We start from the raw sequence: 19974 nt of genomic DNA, 5'->3' as shown, positions 1-19974 counted from the left end.
ACCACAACTAAATCAACATTTTTGTGATGACATCTGGTAACATTGGTGAACTAATCTAGTTCATTTTCCCCCTCAGAGCAATGTTTATCAACATCTGTCCAAATAAATAAATGTGTCTACTTAAAGACACCCAGTTGGCACAAGCTCAAACTTTATTTTGCCAGCTCAAATAGAGGAGGAAGAATTAGTGTGGCAAGGGGAGAAGAGTGATAGAATTTTTTAGAACTTTTTCATGACCTGATTACTGGCACATAATTATTATTATTTTATAGCACTTGTGTAATGTCATAATAAAATTATAAATCTGGGATGTGAAAATTTCTTCCTGCCTCAGATTAAGTTCGGGAGGTTGAACATCAGAAACTTGCCAGTGACTTTGACCAAACCATGTATGTGTGCTAGAATCCAGATAGTCCCACCCTCAAACTAGTGCTTTCCTTGAGTCCCTGCCTTTCTAGAGTCTGCTGTATTTTTCTTAAGCTCTAAGCTTATAAATCTGTTTGAGATCCCGAGCACCACTTAATAGGTTACTGCTTCTATTTGTAAAATAACCTGAGTGGCCCGAGGTGAAGAATATTTTTTAACAAGCTGCCTGACTTCCTCCCGGGGTTTACTACAGGCTGGGAAAATGTGGTCATGCATGTTTCAGAGTGGCTCATTTTCAAGAGACAGACTACTGGTCAACTATTAGAACTGCCTTCAGCCTGATTATGCTTTTGGATGCAGTGAGTATGTGTGTATTGGTGAAATTAAAAACAAACAAACAAACAAACAGAACACCATGTCTTTCTCGTATCTGAGCTTCAGCACATCTGAAATGATGCTCTTGTTTTATTCCATGGCTTTCTTTGGATTGAAATGTATCCATTAACATTTGTGTGCTTTTCTTTTTCATCTGTCCTCCTTCATCTCATGAAAAGCACATCAGGGTAAGTTGAATCACAATGGCTGCTGAACATGTTTATTTTCAGCACCATCCTCTTTTTCTTTTATCTTTAGTATTTCTCCTTTCAGTTGTAACACAAGCTGCACTGCCTCTGACCTAAAATGAAAATTGTGAAGTGTATTCATTTTCTTAACCATAAAAGGAATCATTGGTTCAGAGAAATGTTCACATTTAAATGAATCATGTTGGCCTTTCAGGCACTTCAATTTCTTCGGTTCTACTAGACACATATCAAAAGACAATCCAGATGACATTTTCCCTAGTTCTTAAGTCACTCTCTAGGGGTTAGTGTGACATTCAGTGAGGCTTAAGTAATAGCTGCAGGTCACTTGGGTATTTTTGACTGTGCTGCATGGCTGACTCTGCCTGTGTGTTTTGAAGTGCTTTGTGGTTCTCCACTAGCATTATATTCAAGAGGTAAATGAATTTGTCAGTTACTAGAACTGCCCTTAGATGAAGAGGGTTAAATGCTGAATCTTCCCCAGTAGGACTTCCCCAGTAGGACTCTACATTTAGAGTCCAAAGTAATCCTTGGTTCTGACTGAACTCTTTGGTCTTGTGTTTCTTTCCCCTGTTTTCCTATACTACGAGTTAATTCTTAAAGCTTTGAAAGGTGTATTACTAAGATTACTGTTCCAAATTTCAAATCCTGCTTTTTGAACTAAATTTAGAATATGTTATTTATTTCTAAAACCAAGTAAGCTTCAGTTTATGCATAATATAAAGTATTACATTTCTATAAATGCCCACATGGACAACATGATGAGCTATAAAGCACTTTAGATGGAGAGAGGTATTGATTTTTACACTTTAAGCAAAACATTTTGAGGGAGCAAATAAAACAGCTCAATGAGATGCAATTATTCAGGAAGCTATGGAAAGTGGCACTAATTGGCAATGTGTATATTGTATATACCAATACAAGGTCATGTGCTTTGTTTATTAGTTTGGTTTACATTTGTTATATTTTTCCTAGTCCAACTTTAAGATATAATTACTACTACTAATTATTTAACAATGCAATGTTTTCTCAAGTTAGGATAATTTATGATATTAAGGAAAGCTCTAGAAAACGCAAGGCACGCTGTGATTGGAGTACTATTCAACTACATTGGCCAAATGCAAGTTGTTAAGACCTTACTTTTTTAAAATATTGAATACTCTGACACTGGATTTTGAAGAATTATTTACATGTCATCATGTAATAGTGGCCTTTTCTTTTCTAATGATTTTAAGTTTCATGAGGAAAATAATGCCAAGAAATAAAACTTTATTCTCCCTTTTCTTTTTGAATGAAATATTGAAAATTAATAAGTTCATAATACATCAATATCTGTGGACTTTAAGAGATTGATATAATTACCTTAATTCTAAAATTCAATTTCTTGTCTTGCACATGGTCCTAGAATTTAAACATTTTAAGACCTCAAAATCATTTCCTTGGTCCAATTACTAAAAGGAAACTCGGGAAGTTAAATGTCAGGAGAAGATAGTACAAACATAGTAAAGATGTGGGAAGATTTGAGGTGGAAAGAATATTGAATTAGGAACAGAAGACAAGACTTTAAGCTCCATGTGTTTTCTGCATACCTTTGAGTGAATGACTTATATTATCTGTACTTTCTGCCAACTTCCTAACACAAGAGTATGAGAAAAAAAGAATCTCAGAAGCTTAGAACTATAATCTTCAAATCTGATTTAAAGAGGACTCAAAATTAGATGAAGCACCAAAGCAATCTAGTCCAAATGGCCTCCAAATAAACCTGAAAACTTACCAATGTCTCTCCAGTAAGTTCCTATTTAACAATCAGGAAGGGACTGGGGAGAACAGACCACAGTATATTGCAAAAGTGAAATTGTTTACTGGAAAGAAATACAAGCCCCTCTAGCTTTCAGTAACAGCATGAGTAATTGCATTGCTCCATCACATTTTTGCGTGCATGTGTGTGTTTACACCTTTTTAATGGTTTTGAAAGTAATTAAATTCAAAATAAAATGAGAGTGAAATTATGTAAATCCCAACTCAAATTCACAAATATATTTCTTTCCTGAGGCTGTGCCCTCCATTTCAAGTAGCTTGCAGGAAAAAAAAAAAAAGGTTTCAACATGAATGAACTTAGGATTTATGTATTCAAATAATTTCAGTTCCAAGCAATGTAGCATGTATCTGAGGATCTAAATAAAGCACTACTTAAATGTGCAATGGACTTTTATATGTACTACGTGTGAATATGTGCCATAATAGGATATACCTACACATACACTTGCACTTACCCACATACAGAATCACAGCATGCTGTGCTTTCAAAATCAAGTCAACCTTGTTAATGTTGGATTTGAAACTCTTAATTTTATGGAGCTAAATGTGTATATTTAGGTAATCAATGTCTGAAGCAGTTGATTGGGATTTATAATATATTTCTGTTTAGAATAATTATGTTAATTAAGATTATATATTTCCAACTTACATATGTTTAAAAAAAATTGACATGGTGCTATATTTCCTTCATATTTACTGACCAGAATTTGAAACAGTTTTTTGTACTTTTGATTCTCACAGAATTGGTCAATAGCTATAGATTTCTGAATAATGGCATTATAACCCATTGTCTGGTTGAAATTCAAAGAAATCATGTTTTCTTTACCCTCTTGACTGTTGAAGTTTATAGGACCAGGATACATTTTATAATTAATAATAGTGTAAAGTTATGTAAATTTGCTTTTAGAACTATGTGCAGATTTATTCTCTGTACTGTACTGTTAAGAAGTAGGTTCAACTGTCAAATTATTTTGACTTACATTTCATTCTTGGTTTTATCAAGTCATTTATTTCTCCTGGTTATATCAATAAGTAAGTACTTGCTGTGTGCCACAGTAAATAAATAGACCCTAAAGATAAATTTTTCAGCCAGAGAATTACTTTGTATTACAATAATGCAAAGTTAAACTGAAACAAATTACAAATTCAGCTTTTCCATCCTGGTTATATAAATGGGGCTCACTTCCTTCCTCTGGCCAAGATTCAGAACCTGTTTTTAATAGGAAACAGCAAAAAAAGGAAGGTTCCTTTTTTGTCTTATAGTGTTGGGGACCAAAGTGTGTGATGGTGAAGGTGGTAAAGACTATCTATATTACCAGAAGTCAAATTAATGTGAGTCTACACATGAATGAACAATGAGGGGAGAAGTAAAGGTGGGAGAGCATCATTGCCTTTCATTTTAACGAAGAGGTGGTTACTCCTGTCCTCCTTTAATGTTCATGTAGAGTTCAGAGAGGTTAGTTAGCCCGAGGATAACTGGGGGTTCAGAGGCTGACTCTGGCCAGGCTGTTGGTGCTCAAATTCTGGCTCTGCGCTCACTGACTCTGTTCCAAGCGTCTCTGTCTTCAGTGTCCTCATCTGCAAATGTTTATCAGCATGTATTTTACTGGATGGCTGTGAAGATTCAATGACTTATACAAATAAAGCCCTAAGGATGGTGCTTCACACTGTCACTTACTATCACAGAGTAAGTGATAAATGCATGCCAGCAATTATTATCTAATATCCAAAGCCTAATTTGTCTGCATGCAGAAACTTCAATTTTTCAAACCATGATATTTTATCTCAGAATATGAAGTGGTTCATATAAACAAGAAAGTACAATAGATTCAATAACTCACTGTATTCAATTTTAACACATTTTAATTACATTTAAATATAATATTAAATCATAAATGATAAATATAGCAAGTGCAATAACTAGAATATACACAAGTTATAATATTTGTGTAGAAGAGAAAATGAATTCTGCCTGGGAAAGGTCTTGGAATCTTAACAGGAAGGATTAAGTTTAAACTGAGTCAGAAAGATAAGTGTGAGTTTGCCACAATTATGATGTAAAGAAGGATGTCCCAAGCAAAAGATAAAGGCATATACAAAGTCATGGAGGGTAAAAAAAATAGAATGAGGTATTTGGAACATAGCAAGCACTGAAGTATTGATTGAGCAAAAGAAGCTGGGAGAAATCCAAGGGCCATTTCACCAAGGGTCTTTTTAGTTGTGCCAAGATATTTGACCTTTATTTTCAGTTCTGTGTGTGCACTCAGTCATGTCCAACTCTTGGTGACCCCATGGACTGTAGCCCACCAGACTTCTCTGTCCATGGGATTCTTCAGGCAAGAATATTGGCATGGGTTGCTATTTCCTCCTCCACGGGGTCTTCCTGTTGAAGGGATCGAACCTGCATCTCTTATATCTCCTGCATTGGCAGGTGGATTCTTTACCACTGTGCCACCTGGGAAGCTTATTTTCAGTTGCCTGCTTTAAAAACTTCAAAGTGGGATGGAAGTTTTTAAAGCAGGCAACCCTTACAAAAATATTTGTGTTACAAAGGTCTTTCTGGAAGTTAGAACAAGGATGAGAAGTAGGGAATGCTACAGGAGAGGCAGACTGTGAGTTTACTGCCATGAGCTACAGATGAGTTTGAACAAAATCTTTGGTAGGAGCCAATCAATTTACAAAATATCATATTTAATTTTAGAGAGGGCATTTTAATCTCTGCAGCCAATCTTTGTAGCTGCTAAGCAAAATTCTTACTCCTTATTAAGATGTAATAAGTAGTTGGATCTTAACAGAAACATAGAATACTTAAAAGTCAACCTTCGATCAAGGATCCTGGATGGTTGTCAACACTGAGATTTTCATGGATTACGAGACAGCAGTCTATCAAAAGATACTCTTGGCTAGATCAAGCAAAGATGCATGGTGCAGTAGAAGAGTAACCTCTTACTCCTGAATGTTAGTCTTGGAAGGGAGATGAAGCTCATGCATTTGGTGCCATTAATGGGCTTCCCAAGTGGCACAGTGGTAAAAAAAAACCTGCCTGTCAGTGAAGGAGATGCAAAAAACGCCATTCAGTCCCTGCGTCGGGAAGATCCCTTGGAGTTGGAAATGGCAACCCCTTCCAGTATTCTTGCCTGGGAAATTCCATGGACAGAGTGGCCTGCCAGGCTAGAGTCCATGGGGTCACAGAGAGTCGGACATGACTGATCGCACATGCAGGCAGGCAGGAAGCAGACTTTATGAGTGACGCTGACACTATGAATTTCCAGATTTTAAAGGATGAAAGAGTCATTGTGGGATCTGGGATGGATCAAAAGTAAGAGGACGTTTTATGATTTAGACATCCCAGAGCTTCTCTGATAGCTCAGATGGTAGAGAATCTGCCTCTGCGGCATGAGACCTGGGTTCGATCCCTGGTCGGGAAGATAACCTGGAGAAGGAAATGGCAACCCACTGCAGTATTCTTGCCTGGAGAATCCCATGGACAGAGGAGCCTGGCGGGCTACAGTCCACGGGGTCACAAAGAGTCAGACGTGGCTGAGAGACTTTCAGTTTCAGTTTTCAGGTGGCGCTAATGGTAAAGAACCCGCCTGCAAATGTGGGAGATATAAGAGATACAGTTTCAACCCCTGGGTTGGGAAGATCCCCTGGAGGAGAAAATGGCAACTCACTCCAGTATTCTTGCCTGGAGAATCCCATGGATCGAAGAGCCTGGCGGGCTACAGTCACAAAGAGTCAGACATGACTGAAGCAACTTAGCGAGCACTCACGATTGTGATCATCAAAGAAGAGAAACAACTTACAATCACTGGAAAATGGTACTTGCAAAGATGGAATTATTCATGTTCAAATTATTTGCCAAAGTAAGTTTCCAGGTCTAATTAGAAGTCAGAGAAGACTATCAGAAAGGAAGATCAAGACTAAAACAGGTTTAGTCCAAGCTGATGATTGTGTGGTAGGCATCTGAGGAACTATTGAAGGGTTTTCAGAGGATAGTTCAATAATAATTAGCTCACATTAATTGGCTGTTTCTTTTGTACAAGTTATAGGTGTCATCACATTAAATATATTTTCTTATTTAACTCTCATACCAGCCCTCTGAGGTAGGTACTATTATCAACTTCATCTTACACATGAGGAAACTGATCTACAAAAAGGAAAAGTGACTTGTCTGTGGATGCACAGCTAGGAAGGAGGGCCCCAGGAATCCAGCCCAAGCATCCCCATCTCAGAGTCCATTGTACTTATTACCGGATCTGCTCTTACAGATTTATTTTCCATGGCAATGTACCGCAAGGGTAAGAAGCCTGGAGAGTAAGGCCAATTACAAGCCTGAGAAAAAAGAACAGTGGCAGTGAAAACAGAAAGTAAAAGGAGATAAAATAGGAAGTAAGAATGGAAATAGACAGGCATTACATGGACGGTGACTGAAATGGCCAGCCTGAGTGACAGAGGAAACGGAACCATGTGGTATTTAGATAGTCCTATCGCAAATTGGCAGTTCCAAAATAGCCTCCTAGGCTAAGTGGTCCGAGAATAAAGTCTCTTTTCTCTGACAGCAATGAACCATCCACACTGGGAAGAATATGGAGAAGGAGACCTCACTGCCCCCAGCGTTGTGAATTTTTGAATAATGAATTTCATTTCTCAGCGTTTAACATCTTAGTGAAATTGTTGATTTACAAGTTGTTCTCCCAGACTGTAAGAGCTTGAGATCAAGGACTCTGTATGTCCTGGGACTAGGGTAGGCAGGCAGTCATTAGATTCTTATAGACCTACTATGTGTTGAGATTTTGACCTCAAAACAAAAAATAAAACTAACAAAATTTCTGACTCAACAAAATGTTAAAGATAGTCTAAGAAAAATTGCTTGGTACTGAGGGGCCTAAAAAAATAAGTACTAAATATTGCCTCCAGGTCCAGGGTAGGATGTTTTAGAGAGAAAGAGTTTTCGTTGTGTCTTGAAAAACAAGATACAGTGGGAAGACAAAGCAGAAGAGCATGTGGATATCATTTAGTATGAAAGGCACAAAGCTAAGAAGTGCAAACACACTCTACCTATGAGGTCAAAACTGAAACAGTTGAAGATATAAAACCTGTAAAGGAGGAAGCAGACATTTCTGTTTGGATGGAATCACTCAAGCAAAACCGTCCTTGCTTAAATTAGTCTGGATTAGGATTTAGGAACTACAAGCCCAGAAAATGCCCTTGATAGATTTACATTTTTTAGACATTTTCAGCCCTTCATCTAGATGTCCTTGTGGTGGTGATGGATATTACTAGGGTGCCCACTCTTTGCTCCTGTCTTCGGATCAGGTACAACAAGTGCAGGCTGCCCTCTGCACGTTTCCCTATGAACTTGCCAATTATTCACACACCTGAGTGTTCCCCACACTCTGGGCCTTCTTGATATGCCGCATTCCATTTACGGCAACTCACTGACACCCTTCTCAAGAGAGTCTGAGGCCTTTGGGGAAATTAATGGCATTCTTTATTGCAGACAAGAATGTGTTTCCTGAAAAGACTCAGTGACTCAGGAGTTTTTCTGATTCAAAACTGACCTTCCCTTACAATTAGTACTTTGTTTCCACACAGGAAATGACAATCTTGTACCTGAAACTTCCTGTAGAAGGAAGTGCTACTGACTGTCCTCTAAAATCTGTTCTAAAATTTAAAACAAATATGGGTGCCCCTGTTTATAGTGATGTGTACATGTAAGTGATTTGAGGGGAAAGGATGGTTAGATTATCTAAAAGAAAGAAAGGAAGAAGGAAGGGAGAAAGAAAGAAATGGAGAGAGAGAGAAGGAAGTAAGGCAGAAGCGAGGGAGGAGGGAAGGAAGGAGGAAAGAGAACACCCGTGTATCCAAAATGCCTGTTTATCCCAAATCACTTTTTTAAAATTTAGTATTTCCTAATAGTTCAGGTCACTATTTCTCTGAAATATCTGATGGCCACAAGCATGCCTTCATGCAATTGATGCTATGCTTATCTTACCCTTAATCATCTCTCATGAGATCACCATGTATTAAACTCAGTGATTTCCAAGAATTTTAGCAGTAACCAAATTGCTTTGTTTTCCTAACCATGCCTCTCTCCCAAGCCAGCATGTCCAGATATATGTCTCTTAAATAAATTCCATATGATGCAGATTTTTTTAATAGAGAAAAATGAAATATTTCTTGGAGAATTTCAGTGCATTGCTTTACATAATTACTACCACCCTTGGGTTAAGGAAAGGCAGATCTGGATTAATATCATGCAACACAGCCCTAGAGTAAAAGCCAGTCACCCACTCCAGTCTGGCCTGTTTCTCACAGTTCCAAATGTGTCCGTTCAGAGGCCTCTATTTGTGATTTAGCCCTGCCAGCTAAGGGCCAAAGGGCAGAATCCCCTGGACCCTTATCTCAGTATCTTTGTGTTAAGTAGTTAGAATAGGAAAAAGAAGTCCAGAATGTCAGTGGCTAAAAGACAAAGTAGGGAAAAGCCCGGGGAAAATAGAACAGAGGAAGGTCGGAGGACTGGAGTGAGAACCTCAGGTGAAACAAACAGCCCTCCTGGCTAGCGCAGTTTACATAGGGCAGGCTCGGGGGGCGGGGGGGGAGAGAAAAAATGTTTAAAAAGAGGAGCCAAAATTGGGCCTCTGGCCTCTCTTCTGTTCGCCTTTCCTTTAGGGTCAGCCTGTCCTCATGCCTCGAGGGTGTCCGTTCCTTTGCTAGCTGAGTAAAACTGGGAGCTGTAATCGAGCTGTAACATGGGTCTCCTGTTTCAGTTCTTTGTGGTGAGACAGAACCAAGGAAATTACACGCTCCCCTTGACACTTGCATACTCTTCCTAAAGCTGTTGTGCTGTGAGTGTTTGTGATTTAAAGGTAACAAAGCACAAAGAAAACTTTTCCAAGGGGTATAATGTCCAGTGATTTCTCAAACAACTGTATGGTAAATTTCTGTTCAAAAGGAGAACAGGATTACTTGAGCTCATTGGATTGCCTCTTAACCAGATTCCTATCAGGGGTCGCAAACCAGATTGAACTCTTAGAATCATCTGCAGTGGGTGCTGTTCTCATAAAGTGACTGAAAAAAATGTACTAAAAAGATATTATGAGATGTAATTTATTGAAACCAGAAGCAACTAAATGTAAATAAATACCGGCTGACGTGTTCAACATTCACTACTGCTTACAGAACACCTCTTTGGTGCCTGACTGTTCTAGATGCTTCAGAAGCACCTCTGAACAGAGTATGTACTTGAGGCATTGGTCCCTCTTGAGCTTATTTTCTTTCATGAGATGACAGGTCGAGGAATAAATGATACATTATGTTAGAAGATAAGTGATGTGGGAAAAAATAAGGCAAGGAATGGAGATAAGGAATGTCTGCTCTGTATTATGGGAAAGAGGGGAAGAGACATTCAGAGAGAAAGTGACATTTGAGTAAAGATTTAAAAGTATACAAAGAGTAAGGCACGTGAAGATACAGGAGACAAGCATTCAGAATGAGGCAACAGCAGATGCAAAGGTCCTGAGGCAGAAAAAGGTCTGGGCCGTGTCCAGGCAACAACAAGGAAACCAGTGTTGCTTGCTGATGTGGGCGTTGAGTCAGAGAACAAAGGGTAGAATGGATCCTAACAGCTGGTTTAGCTTTTATTCTCAGTAAGGCAGATATTAATTGGAGGGTTATGAGCAGAGAAGTTACATTATCTGACTTAACTTTTAACAGGATCACTCCAGTTCCTGTGGCACGCTTTTTAAATTAGGGAACTCATTAGAAGATTCACAATTGAAACGTTCTACTTTTCAAAAATGGCTTATGTACAATTTATGTAATTTCCTTGTGAAAATGTTATGTGCTTTCCAGGTGATGAGTGCATATTGACTTGCTCTTTTTGGCTAAATGTAGCAAAAACCAGGTGTAAATGTGTATTTGTTTCTTCCCCTCTAATGCTACTCACCTGTCACATAACTGAAGAGTTTTTCCCCCCCAGTGGATATAACGTTACAACTCTTGATAATGCTCCTGGGCCCTGTGGAAACCTACTCTAAATTTTCTTGCACCTGTCCTGTGTTCAGTCCTGCCTCTGTCCCTCCACCCTTACTGCTCATGCTGCTTGGAATGTCATCCCTGACTCCTTTCCACCAGCCCTTCAAAGTCAGTTCAGTTCCTCTAAAGTCTCCACTGCTCATTTCCATTGCTACAAATATTAACACTTTCTCCAAAACATCACGCTCAGAATGTGCGTCATCGAGTTTAGCATCCATTTGTGAATTGCACTATGTTTTTAAACAGTTTCATGTATTTGCTTTTTCTATTTAACCAGGGATCTCCTGTAAAACTGGGTGCTTGTCTGTGTGAGTCTCAGGTCTCAGCTCACAATAGGTGCTCAATAATTACCTGATGCTTTGTAGTTTAACCCTTCGACTCATTTCTAGTCAATATATCTTATCACAGTGAGACTAGGCTATTCAAAAAGCCGAGTTTTCAATGCAGGCATGTCCTCGGAAAGCCTGAGGGGATGGCTGAGAGTCCAGCGAACCAGGTGAGGGAGCTACTCTAGTTTCGCTTTGGAGTTGGGACGCCAGTGTCGCTGTTCCCCTTCCCAGGTGCTGAATAGCTGAGACACGTTTCTTTACTATCCCGTGAAGTGAAAAAGCAGTTGATTGGTGTGTCTTTTCAGCTACTATTAACTTTAATCTTTGTTTTGCCTCCTTGTTACTTTGTTGCACTGCATTTTGTGGTAGCATCTATTGCACACGGAAAGCCTTTGTGTTAGAAAACATCTTTATTGTATATTCTAACATGTTATAGTCCACCACAATAAGCAATTAATCAATTGATAGCAGGAAGTAATCAAATGCTTCATTTCAGAGTTCCTAAGCATGAAAGACACACATTCAAAATAAAACAATATGTCTAAAATGTGTGTGTAAGATCAATGTATCTAAGGAATAGAGAATATATTTTCCAATATAGTCCTGGCCAGGTATATATCAATTTGAGTTTCAAAGAAACACAAACTTGTTATTTCAATCATGAACAAGCTGAAATTGGTTTTGTAAATGGATGTCAAGGGTCAGTAGTAGGGATAGTGATTAAAGATGCATTTGTCTAGGCTCTTCACTTATTTTTGTTATCAGAAACAATCATTTCTTGTCATTGAGATGCTTTGCTTTCTTTAAAACCAGTAGTGATTGTAAATGAAAATAAGTGTACTATTGAATTTTATACCTTACATTGTTTTTAGTGATGGAAGTCAATGTACCTCGGAGTTCCCTTCAAATGAGAAGTAATGTTGTAGTCTACACAAAAAACTAACTCCTAAGATAGCCACCTGGACCCAGAAAGCATACTAAAATCAAGTGTATCATTTGAATGGGGCTAAAATTACTGCCTTGATCTTCTGCCTCTATAAACAGGCATTTGTTTCTACCATTGAAATGAGGAGGAGCAGACAGGACAGATGGAAGAAACTCCACTTAGACCCTGTAACGCGTGCAGGAATATGTTTATGTGGGCGCTTTCTTGTTTAAGGGATAAAGTTATTTGCTGATAATATAATTCAGTTTCTTAGCCCATTAACATTTAATGTTTGACTTTCAGTGAATCAGTCTTGAGGAAGATTATTTTTAGATATCAGTGTTTCATTTCTAATAAAATCAATGGATGATTTGCATGTATTATTCAAAGGAAGAAAGAATTCTGTTATTCTGTATTAACTCATAAAAAGCTTATAAAGGATTATGGGGCTTTTAAAAAATATTGTCATTAAAAATAATCACAGCCATCTTTTCCCATATTATCTGACTAACAATCCTTGCTGTATACTTCAGGCATGAACTTCTAGAAGAAGCTCGGAGAAAGGGATTACCTTTTGCCCAATGGGATGGGCCCACTGTAGTCGCATGGCTAGAGGTAAGAGAATTAAATCAGAAGACTTTCAATCCAATCCAATTTTTAGAGACGAGTAAAGCCAGGTTCCTGACATCTTCATTTTTCCGGTAGTCTGGAATAGCTTATAAAGAGAATGTTTGCTTGATCTAGGGACCCACAGTCATAGCTGTGATTTTTCTCTGATGCTTTCTTGTGACTGTGGCAGAGCAGTAGGCAGTGAGATGAAAGAAAGTTTTAGTAAATTCCGTGCTCTTTATATCTAGAGTAAATCAAGAAACAATTCTTGAGTAACACTCCTCGGAGAGTAAAGCATCTGCCTGCAATGTAGGAGACCTGGATTTGATCCCTGGGTCAGGAAGATGCCCTGGAGAAGGGAATGGCAACCCCCTCCAGTATTCTTGCCTGGAGAATCTCGTGGACGGAGGAGCCTGGCGGGCTACAGCCCCTGGGGTCACAAAGAGTCGGACACGACTGAGTGACTAACACTTTCGCTGTGTGGTTGCTAGGAAGTATCTGTCCAGTACATTAGTCCAGGGCCCTTCCTCATCAGCAGGTTAACAGAGAAGAGCCATCTCCATATTTTTAGCACTTCTGTGTGATCCAAGACATTTGCAGCCATTCCTTTGCTTGTAGAACATTCCTGAACATGAAGGAGCCAGCTAGATTTAGACATTTGTGGAGTTTTGCAGAATACACAAACCCTTGTTCCCTTCAGTGTCTAGACTGAATGTTTTTAATGAAATGAGAACTACATTTAGCATATCCTGCACAACACAATGGCCTGGATAAATGAATCAATACCTGATCAGCAGAAGCAGACCAGGATGGTGAAGAAAATACATATTTGACCACAAAGGGCCCTTTCATATCACTTCTCAATAGTTTCACTGCCCCTTCCGTTCAGTTCTCTAATGTGGGCTGTTGGCAGCTGCTAGGATATGCTGATGTCATGATGAAGGGGAGTATGGTCAGTCCACCATATCCATGGGTTCCCTGTCCATGGATTGAACCAAACATGTTCAATCTGAAACAAATCCCTGGATGAGCCCTGGATAGTCAGGCCCCACAGGGACTCTAGCATCTGCAGATTTTGGATTGCAACATCCTGGAGCCAATAGCCCAAGAACACCAAGGGACTGACTGTATGAACTTTTGTTGTTTGGCCGAGGCAAGTAGAACCCATTGTTTTAAAAGGTTCAGGATTATAAAATCGTTCACCTTCATTGTTACATCAAATCCAGAGCTAACGAATTAATCAATGAGGGACAACAAAACTCATTTCAGTTTAAAAAATCATCTTGCACAGATAAATATAAAAACATGCTTTGCATTTTTTTTTTTTTGGACTGAGTGAAAGAAGCCTGTGTCTTGCTTTATTTTATTCTTTCATATCAGTCAGGAAATTGTTTAGCTTATTAGTGATCAGAGCTGTTCTTCCAAATATGTCTTTAAAATTACTATATTTAAAAAATCAATTATAAGACAAAATGTTTAAGAAAGCCCGCCACAAAACTGAGAGCAACTCATTGTGCAGTTTCTCTCCAGCGAAATGAGCTATAGTTTCACAGAGTTAGCTGCTATTTTGGCAAGTGATGAACAGATCCTTTATTAAAAAAAAAAAACAAACAACCAAGATTTACTGACATTAAGGGCCTAAAAATGACAGGCAGTGACGTTTCTGCTAATTAAAACTATCCTGAGCACACAAAAATTGTTCCTAGTCTGCTCCCTAAAGTGACTGAAATTATAAAATGGAATAAACACAGTGAGTGAGGTGGGTGATCCAGTGAATGAGAGCTCTTAACTTTCACCTCCTTTAGTACCTCCTTGAGCACACAGCCCACTGAGTGACGGATACAAATAAGTCTGATGCTTCACACACCATTTATAGACACCAAGAACTTTGTGAAAGTCTAATCAGGGATGGGGGCTTTCCAGGTAGCGCTAGCGGTAAAGAACCTGCCTGCCAGGGCAGGAAATGTTAAGAGTTGTGGGTTCCATCCCTGGGTCTGGAAGATCCCCTAGAGAAGGACATGGCAACCCACTCCAGTATTCTTGCCTGGAGAATATCATGGACAGAAGAGCCCGGCAGGCTATAGTCCATAGGGTCACAGAGTCAGACATGACTGAAGTGACTTAGCACACACAGCAAAATCAGCAATGGCCTTGGTAACCAGGTATTGGCAACCATGTATTGGTAATGTTAACCAGTATGGAAGTCCAAATATCTTAGTGTAAAGGAGGTGAAAAGAAGTGAAAATCATCCAGGTCCAGTGAAGGTATATTTAGATGTTTAGGTATTTTGAACAACTTCAGTTTACAAACTATGAATTCAAATCCCGTCTTTTCTCGTATATAATCATATCTGTCAAGGCAAGGTCAATTCCTGTGCCTAACATGTAGGAGATGCTATTGTCAGCCATGCACCACACCTGTCTCCTTTCTCTTATCTCAGTCACAGCCCAGGCCACGTTGGATGAATGATTTCACTTTTTAATTCCTCTACAGAAGCAAGCAACCCTTTAACATAGAAGAATTTTTAAAATTAAAAAAATCAGTATTACTTATTTATCATCACGTAGCAAATTATCCCAACACGTAGCATTTCTTTTCCTCATGACTTCTGTTGGTCAGGAACCTGGACATGGTTTACCTATGGCCTCTATCCAAAGTCTCTCACAAGACTGCGGGCAGAGTGTCAGCCCAGGGCCCCAGTCATGTCAAGACTTGACTTGGAGGAAAATCCAATTCTGAGCTGACTCCGTTCCTTGCTGCTGTTGGCCAGAGACATCTGTTCCCTTCCACGTGAGCATCTCACAGGAGTGCTTGCAGCTCGACAGCTGGCTTCCCCCAGAGCGAGAGCTCAGAGGAGAGAGGCAGAGAGGACCAGCTGGAATGAAGCCCGTCTGTTCATAACCTAACCTAGAAAGTCACATCCCATCACTTTCGCATGTGTGCTAAGTCGCTTCCGTTGTGTCTGACTCTGTGCAATCCTATGGACTGTAGCCCGCCAGGCTCCTCCGTTCATGGGATTCTCCAGGCAAGAGTACTGGAGTGGGGTGCCGTGTCCTCCTTTAAGGGATCTTCCCAGGGATCGAACCTGGGTCTCTGGCAAGTGGGTTCTTCACCACCAGCGCCAGTCCCTTTTATCACAGTCTTTTCATTACAGTAAGACTCCAGGTCCAGCCCCAACTTGGAGGAAGTGGGTGATACAAGTGGAGGAATATCAGGAAGTGAGATAATTTGGAATCATCTTAGAAGCTGCCTAAAACAAAGCCTTAGAAATAATAAAGCCAAATCCCTTCCATTTTACAAATGAGGGCAATAGGGCTGAGGTATAGAGGACTTATACAACTCACCAGGGACAGGGAAGGCCCGAGCCCTCTGATTCTTCGTCTAGAGCTCTTGGCGTTATATATTGCTGATTTATGGTTTTTCTTCTCTTGTTCCTTCACTTGCGCTCACTCTCAGTGCTCTCTCCTTTTGCTCAGTCTGTTCATATCAACAAATAAAATACCCCCCAAAATAGTATTTTAGCTTCTTAAAAATTTAAACTCACCAGTAGGTGCCCCACTTCTTATTCACAGCTAACGACGAGGGAGCAGGGAGCGGGATGGCAAGAATATTCCTTACTAAGCGTGTGTAATTCTGATGTTCCAACTCAGCGCATCCACGCTGGGCTTCACATGTGTGCTGGGCATTATGCTCTGTTCGTTGCACTCCCAATTCAACTGTCTTTCCAAAGCCTCACAGCAAAGTTGAAAAATCAGAATCCGTAATTTCTAGAGCGTTATTCGTTTCGTAACTCTCTTTAATTAATGTTTTACAGGTGCTGATACTGTTAGCCTCTTCCATTAGCCCATCATTTCATTCTCCAAGAAGTATTTTCCTATTTAGCATCTAATTGAGCACATACAAATTAGCACATAGCATAGGTAGGTAGGTTGGAAATGTCGCTTAGCCACATTAAAGCCTTTGATCAAAAGCACTCAGAATTCCGAAGGAGAATTATAAATTGAAGTCATTTATTAAACGAATGTGTTAATTGAGCCTTTACCAAATGTGGCTTGTAGCTGTTCTTCTCCTTAAACTCTAGAGGAGATTTGGTGAGGTGCAGCTATTATATTTATCCCTCATAAATTCGTTGTTAAATTGCAGACCCTGAAGGCTACCTTTCCGATCTTTATTTCCGTTACTGCCTAACTGGTTCTTTGAATAAATTAGTTAATGTCTTTGTGCCTCTCTCTGCTCTGGGGGAAATAATAATAGCACCTCTTTCACGGGGTTGTGGTAATAAATGAGTTCATACAAGTAAGGTAATTAGAATACAATCTAGCACATAGCGTTAACAGTTAACTATGGTTATAATCTGGGTACATTTTTTTCCCCAATCCAACAGCTCTGGTTGGGAATGCCTGCTTGGTACGTGGCAGCCTGCAGAGCCAATGTGAAGAGCGGTGCCATTATGTCTGCTTTATCGGACACTGAGATCCAGAGAGAAATTGGAATCAGCAATCCTCTACATCGCTTAAAGCTCCGATTAGCAATCCAGGAGATGGTTTCCCTAACCAGTCCTTCAGCTCCTCCAACATCCAGAACTGTGAGTCGGTTTGCACTCCTTCCCTCTCCCAGGGCTGGGCAGACAGCAGCCTCCCCAGGCTCACAGAGCAGAACTGTGGCAGCAAGCATGTCAATGTCAGCATGCATTATTCCCAGGAGATCTAGCTTGCTCTTCATTAACCTTGCTGCTACTTTTAATAGGTTTTCAATTGAAGAGCTGTGAGTCCTATCAGACTTGAAGGATGCAACCAAAATAGAGATTTTTCTCCCAAGCAAGACAAAGAGTTTATTCTTTCGTGAGATTTTTCCTTTTTAATGTAATCCAGCATCTCAAGAGATGAACTCTAGGCAGCAGTACTTTTTGAAGATGTAATGCTAAACTCACTACTCTTAAGCAGTTTTCATAAATGAAAGTACCTTAATATTTAATGTTTTATAAATACCATGTGAATTACCTGCCCCCAAAACCTGTTTGCTTTTTATTTATAAATCCCTATTTCTCTCATAATTTTGTCCCTGTCTTAATATTAGAAAAGAACAAAATATTTTAAAAAGGAATGCCAGATGACGAATTCAAACATTGAGAAAAACTCGCAAATAACATTCATTCTTTCCTTAATCCTTCTCCAAATTATATCATTTTCTGATAAAGGATGTGATTTCTGATGTTAATTGGATTTTTCTGGTTCCATGTCTTATACAAAAAAAAAAAAAAAAAGGAAAAATGAGGTAAGTTCAAATACTGGGCAAAAGATAGGAAAGTAAAATTATTTCAATTTTCAGGCACACAGCTAACTTGAGGATAACTTTTTTTTATATGGTCTTAATGTATGGATGTGAGAGTTGGACTGCAAAGAAAGCTGAGCGCAGAAGAAATGATGCTTTTGAACTATGGTGTTGGAGAAGACTCTTGGGAGTCCCTTGGACTGCAGGGAGATCCAACTAGTCCATCCTAAAGGAAATCAGCCCTGGGTGTTCATTGGAAGGACTGATGCTAAAGCTGAAACTCCAGTACTTTGGCCACCTCATGCAAAGAGTTAACTTATTTGAAAAGACCCTGATGCTAGGAAAGATTGAGGGCAGGAGGAGAAGGGGATGACGGAGGATGAGGTGGTTGGATGGCATCACCGACTCGATGGACATGGGTTCGGGTGGACTCCAGGAGTTGGTGATGGACAGGGAGGCCTGGTGTGCTGCGGTTCATGGGGTTGCAAAGAGTCGGACACGACTGAGTGACTGAACTGAACTGAGCTGAACTAAACATCACAGTAAATTGGCGAATTGGCTTCATTTTATTACATATATTCTTATATTCCTTCCCAATGCACTAGATTCCAGTGCTAGAAACACAGTCAAAATTTAAAAGTGTTTATCTTTCTTATAAAATTCCATTTTAACTTTTTCCTAAGATATATTTAGGAGAAAATATATACTTTAACAAATTCTTATATATAACTTCTTGAAAGTGAAAGAGGAGAGTGAAAAAGTTGGCTAAAAACTCAACATTCAGAAAACTAAGATCATGGCATCTGGTCCCATCACTTCATGGCAAATAGATGGGGGAACAGTGGAAATAGTGGCAGACTTTATTTTGGGGGGGCTCCAAAATCATTGCAGATGTTGACTGAAGCCATGAAATTAAAAGATGCTTGTGCCTTGGAAGGAAAGTTATGACCAACCTAGACTGCATATTTAAAAGCAGAGACATTACTTTGCCAACAAAGGTCTGTCTAGTCAAGGCTATGGTTTTTCCAGTAGTCATGTATGGATGTGAGAGTTGAACTGTAAAGAAAGCCGAGCACCGAAGAATTGATGCTTTTGAACTGTGGTGTTGGAGAAGACTCTTGAGAGTCCCTTGGACTGCAAGGAGATCCAACCAGTCCATCCTAAAGGAGATCGGTCCTGGGTGTTCATTGGAAGGACTGATGTTGAAGCTGAAACTCCAATACTTTGGCCACCTCACGCGAAGAGTTGACTCATTGGAAAAGACCCTGATGCTGGGAGCAATTAGGGGCAGGAGGAGAAGGGGACGACAGAGGATGAGATGGCTGGATGGCATCACCGACTCAATGGATATGAGTTTGAGTAAACTCTGGGAGTTAGTGATGGACAGGGAGGCCTGGCGTGCTGCGATTCATGGGCTCGTAAAGAGTCAGACACGACTGAGCAACAGAACTGAACTGATAACATATTAAAATGTATATAAATGTTATATACTATAGCTGAAGTACTACTGAAGCTAAAAACGTGATTCAGAATATATTTAAAATAAAAGCTGAGAAGGCCATTAAAATAGTTACTATAAACAGAATTCAGATCTGATGATGAGTTTTCCTGAGTAACTTCCAACTGAGAGAGAAGTATCATGACTGGTTTCTGTTAACATTCTCCTCCCAAGAGCAAATTTGAACAAAAATATTTAAAATTCCTAATCTTGCAAAAGTAAAAGCAACGGAAGTCCCAACTTAAAGATGAAAAATAGAATGTAACTGACTTATATTTAGCATCCTGTTTCTTAAAGGAAAATTGAATAATTAAGCACTGTTTTTCTAAAAATGTCTAAGCAAACTGAAGGAACTTAAATCAGAAGCTGTGAAAGGTAAGGGCATACTCAGTTGTTCAAAGAACAGTCAAATGTGAAGAGAGCTGATGAGACCCTCCTTCATCTATTCTCAGTTCACCTCAAAGGCTTTATTTCCTCAGATCAGGATCCCAGGAACATAGAACTACTTTCAGTTTCCTAAACTTATATGATTTGGGT

At 39.4% G+C, this 19974-nt stretch overlaps 1 protein-coding gene across 6 annotated transcripts in view; it reads left to right on the top strand.

The window, feature by feature from the left end:
* The window catches only part of PPFIA2 (PTPRF interacting protein alpha 2), a 329308-nt gene that overhangs the window by 279055 nt on the left and 30279 nt on the right, over positions 1 to 19974 (top strand). For all 6 annotated transcript variants that reach the window (XM_061125227.1, XM_061125217.1, XM_061125256.1 and 3 more), the window contains 2 exons: positions 12593 to 12674; positions 17053 to 17253. In XM_061125227.1, coding sequence (XP_060981210.1) covers positions 12593 to 12674; positions 17053 to 17253 — 283 coding nt within the window. The remainder of the gene's footprint in view (positions 1 to 12592; positions 12675 to 17052; positions 17254 to 19974) is intronic.

This window comes from Dama dama, chromosome 3 (assembly GCF_033118175.1).
Source record: "Dama dama isolate Ldn47 chromosome 3, ASM3311817v1, whole genome shotgun sequence".
NCBI lineage: Eukaryota > Metazoa > Chordata > Mammalia > Artiodactyla > Cervidae > Dama > Dama dama.
This window is presented reverse-complemented; position numbering and strand designations above follow the sequence as displayed.